This window comes from Symphodus melops (genome assembly GCF_947650265.1).
Source record: "Symphodus melops genome assembly, chromosome: 14".
NCBI classification, from domain to species: Eukaryota; Metazoa; Chordata; class Actinopteri; order Labriformes; family Labridae; genus Symphodus; species Symphodus melops.
In genome coordinates, this window is record NC_136704.1 from 25,302,856 (window position 1) to 25,307,802 (window position 4,947).

Below are 4,947 nucleotides of genomic sequence, written 5' to 3' on the forward strand. Positions count from 1 at the left end.
CTATATATTATTTATATATTTTTTTAGATGCACCTTATGTTTTTGAGATGCTTATTAGACATATAGCTCTTAGATGTGTTATCTCATCATCTGTCCATCAGTCAGCTGGCAGGTGAAAACACTATCTTTATTAAAACATCAGAACAGATCATTCTAATTCTCCTAAAACATCTGGACATTTTCTGAAGCATCTGGACTTGAATCTAAAAACACATGAATGAGTCTCTGTACATGATCAGCTCTTTACATTTGATTGAAACTCCAGTAAGAGATAATGGTGTTAATGGTGCATTTCAATAAGCACAAGTCAAATCAACGAAGGAAGAAAGTAGGTCTCGCCTCTCGTTGAATAAGGATTTTATTTTGAAGGCTCCTCAGCAGGAAGCGCATCGGGTTCATTGTGTCTGACTTGACCCAACACAAGCAGAAAGTGTCTCGTAACAGTTTGAAGTCTAAAATTAGGGAGGCACCCCAACAGCAAATGACGCAAGAGGACAAAAGTGGACAGTGTGCTCGTCTCTGCGCGTCAGGGACAGGACTCAGGACCATGGAAACGTCCACTACCACTCTGCTGTTGTGGATGACACGGGGACTATTTTTACATGTTGTTGTCATGTATTCGTAACGACTGTTCAGTATTTAAAGGAGTCCTTCAAAATGCAGCTGTACAACAGTGCGCTGACACACTACCCGAGGTCCACCCGCAAAGTTACTATCACTTTATCAGCCGCGCCGGAGCGTCCGAACGGGACTACAGCGGGCCCCCCCGAGGACGGTACAAAGGGATTTACACACCCAGAGACAACCTCTGCCACCAACGGGGATCCCGTGATTGAGACTGCTGCTGCTGCTTCCGCAAACATGCCTGCTTTTTCATGTTACGAGGCTTCCTCTATGAGGCCGATTTACTTCACATCCACCGCTGAGATATTAATCCGCCGACCTGATGGAGTGGAGAGGTCTGTTCCGATCCACTTAGTGAGGGAGTCCAAGACCAAGCCAGCCTGTCCTGACTCACACAGTAACGGTGAAGGTATCCTGTGTCATGACTGTGACTCTGATGTGATTGTGGACTTCATCGATCAGATCAATAACGGCACAGATGACTACCAAGAGGTGGCTGGAAATCTTTTTTTTAACCGTTCCAGCACAAGTAGACCCCGAGCAGGAGACAACCCAAGAAGTGTTCGAAATGCAAGTGAGGATGATGAAGTATCAGCGATGCACGCTCCCTTCAGGAGGAGCAACGGGTGGTCCCTGTCACAGGAAGAAGAGCTCGTCCCCTCCAGGGCAGCTCAACCTGAAGACCCCCTAAAAGGGGATTTTAATGACAAAGCTGCTCCAGAGTCTGAGGAGAGACGGGCCTTCGAGCTCAGCGTTCTGCAGGAGCTGCCTCGACAGAAAAGACAGGAGAAGGAGGACATCAATGAGAAAGTCACACGGTACCTGGCCGAAGTGGAAAGACAAAACAAGTACCTCCAGGAGAGGCACAAATTCAGGTACCACGTCATTCCAGACGGGAACTGTCTGTACAGGGCCGTGTGCAAAGCCACGTTCGGGGAGCAGGCGAAGCACAGCGAGCTCCGGGAGCAGACGGTGCACCACATCGCCGACCACCTGGACGAGTTCAACACCATCATCGAAGGGGACGTCGGCGAGTTCCTGATCAACGCGGCGCAGGACGGCGCCTGGGCCGGATACCCCGAGCTCCTCGCCATGAGCCAGATGCTGAACGTCAACATCCACCTGACGACCGGGGGGAGCCTGGAGAGCCCCACCGTCTCCACCATGGTGCACTATCTCGGGGAGGAGGACGCGTCCAAACCTGCCATCTGGCTGAGTTGGCTCAGTAACGGTCACTACGACGTGCTTCTCGATAACTCCCTCCCCAACCCCGAGTACGAGGACTGGTGCAGGAACTCGCAGATGCAGCGGAGACGAGACGAGGAGCTGGCGAAGTCGATGGCAGCGTCGTTATCCAAAATGTACATTGAGCAGAACGGATCGGCGTGAAAGCCGAACACACGACGCTGATGCAGCAGAGGACGTGACCGCCGATCTGCTGGAACTCTAAATGCTCTGAATGATTTTAATGAGACTCGTGCAGCGCACATACTTTGTGGGTTTTGTAAACGCAGTGCCAGATTGTGGCAGAACATGTCTGAAAGTGTGTGAGCCTGTTATGACAGTTTGGGTGACGGTGAAATGTTTGAACTTCCTGTTTGTCTTTCTCGTCTCTGTAGCTCCTCTCTTTTGCACAAAAGTCCTTTCAGTCCAGAGACTAAATTTAGTTTCTTTGAGAAAAATCCGAGGGTTGTTTTTCTATTATTCCATTTCTCTTCAGGATGTTTGACAAAATATTTTAAAATAAATTTCTAAAAAAAAAAAATAAAAACTCCATTTGTAATGTTTGCATTTTGAAGTTTGTCATATCTGCTGCTTCCTGATCCGTCTCCTGTGACATGGACTGACTGACGTCAGCTATGTGCAGAATGCATCCCTGGATATGACACAGCCATCTTTTAGGAGGGATGACTGTGATGACACTCCTCCTCATGGTCAGCTGTTCTGTGTGCAGCCGACAGGAAGAGAAGGTGACACATGACACTTGAGTTTGATGCTGTGACGTGATGCTGAAGATATTTGACTTTTTTTCCATCCTGTCTTGACATGGCCGCACGGTGCTGCAGTGGTTTGCTGGTTTGAATCCCTGTCTTGATTGGCTGGAGACTGGAGAACAGTCCATGGTGTAACCCCCCAGTGATAACAGGGATTTCTAATCATGGTTCCAGCTGTTTGAAGGAGAGGAAACATCTGGACCAAACCTGTTTGTGCATTCCTTCCACTATTTATGCAAAATATTAATAACCAGATAATACAGATGTGTCCTCCTCAGGTGTGTTACAGATGTGTGCTCCTCAGGTGTGTTACAGATGTGTCCTCCTCAGGTGTGTTACAGATGTGTCCTCCTCAGGTGTGTTACAGATGTGTGATTTTCAGGTGTGTTACAGATGTGTGTGTTACAGATGTGTGTGTGTGTTACAGATGTGTGATCCTCAGGTGTGATACAGATGTGTCCTCCTCAGGTGTGTTACAGATGTGTCCTCCTCAGGTGTGATACAGATGTGTCCTCCTCAGGTGTGTTACAGATGTGTCCTCCTCAGGTGTGTTACAGATGTGTCCTCCTCAGGTGTGTTACAGATGTGTGATTTTCAGGTGTGTTACAGATGTGTGTGTTACAGATGTGTGCTCCTCAGGTGTGTTACAGATGTGTGTGTTACAGAGGTGTCCTCAGGTGTGTTACAGATGTGTGTGTGTGTTACAGATGTGTGTGTGTGTTACAGATGTGTGATCCTCAGGTGTGATACAGGTGTGTCCTCAGGTGTGTTACAGATGTGTGTATTCTCTGATGGGCCCACTGCCCAACAGAAATGTAGTTTTGCTTATGTAAATAATGTAATCTGAATTTTTTCAGGTGTGATACAGATGTTCTTCAGGTGTGCTACAGATGTTCTGCAGGTGTGATACAGATGTTCTTCAGGTGTGTTACAGATGTTCTTCAGGTGTGCTACAGATGTTCCTCAGGTGTGATACAGATGTTCTTCAGGTGTGTTACAGATGTTCTTCAGGTGTGTTTTACAGATGTTCCTCAGGTGTGTTACAGATGTTCTTCAGGTGTGTTACAGATGCTCCTCAGGTGTGTTACAGATGTTCTTCAGGTGTGTTTTACAGATGTTCTTCAGGTGTGATACAGATGTTCTTCAGGTGTGTTTTACAGATGTTCTTCATGTGTGTTACAGATGTTCTTCAGGTGTGATACAGATGTTCTTCAGGTGTGATACAGATGTTCTTCAGGTGTGTTTTACAGATGTTCTTCAGGTGTTTTACAGATGTTCTTCAGGTGTGATACAGATGTTCTTCAGGTGTGATACAGATGTTCCTCAGGTGTGTTACAGACGTTCTTCAGGTGTGTGTTACAGATGTTCTTCAGGTGTGTTACAGATGTTCTTCAGGTGTGTTACAGATGTTCTTCAGGTGTGTTACAGACGTTCTTCAGGTGTGTTACAGATGCTCCTCAGGTGTGTTACAGATGTTCCTCAGGTGTTACAGATGTTCTTCAGGTGTGCTCTTACTGAGAAGGATGATGGATCAAATATCTGACCTGTACTTTGTACTGCAGTTGTACCAGACTGAATGAAATCGGACGCCACAGGAAGTCAGCCCTGTGATGGCGTTGCACCTTTCCTCCAGTAGGTGGAGCTGTAGCTCCCTTTAAAACACTGACAATCTGACCATCCCGTTGTATCGATTTAAACATGCTGAATTCTTTCTCTGACTTCAGAAATGATGAATACAGATTTTTTTTTTAAATAGAAGAACTCTTTCACAAAGTTGAATTCAATAACAAAGCGGCTGAAATAAGGAGTAAGAATGTCTCAGCCTGCTACCTCTGCTTTATCACGGAGTCATCGTGAACGCTTTTTAAAACAGTGTCATTTATAAAAGGAGTTGTGAATAAATTGAAGACTGGGGACCCTCGCTGTCCCTGGAGGTGGTCGATGTGTCTCTCGGTCACTAATGAAGGAGAGTCAACGTGGTGGAGGTTTAGGAAGTAAACTTTATTCAAACATGTGGAGATGGGCCTTATAACACGTCTGTGATGGAGTCTTTATAAATCATGTGGTCTGAGCGCTTTACAGTGATGACGTCACCCTGCAGTCATGTGGACATGAGGGAGAGAAAAGTTTTTATCTGTCTTTTTTTAATGCGGGAGGAGAGAGAGAGAGAGAGAGAGAGAGAGAGAGGGAGAGAGAGAGAGAGAGAGACAGAGAGAGAGAGAGAGAGAGAGACAGAGAGAGAGAGAGAGACAGAGAGAGAGAGAGAGAGAGAGAGAGAGAGAGAGACAGAGAGAGAGACAGAGAGAGAGAGAGAGACAGAGAGAGAGAG

General features: G+C 46.5%; 1 protein-coding gene across 1 annotated transcript; it reads left to right on the forward strand.

Annotated features, from left to right (window-relative positions):
• The first annotated feature begins 462 nt into the window (after positions 1-462).
• On the forward strand, positions 463-2,412 carry otud1 (OTU deubiquitinase 1). The gene has a single exon (XM_079360719.1). It carries the CDS (start codon positions 658-660, stop codon positions 2,011-2,013), a length of 1,356 nt encoding a protein of 451 aa, XP_079216845.1. The 5' UTR covers positions 463-657; the 3' UTR covers positions 2,014-2,412.
• Positions 2,413-4,947: the final 2,535 nt, after the last annotated feature.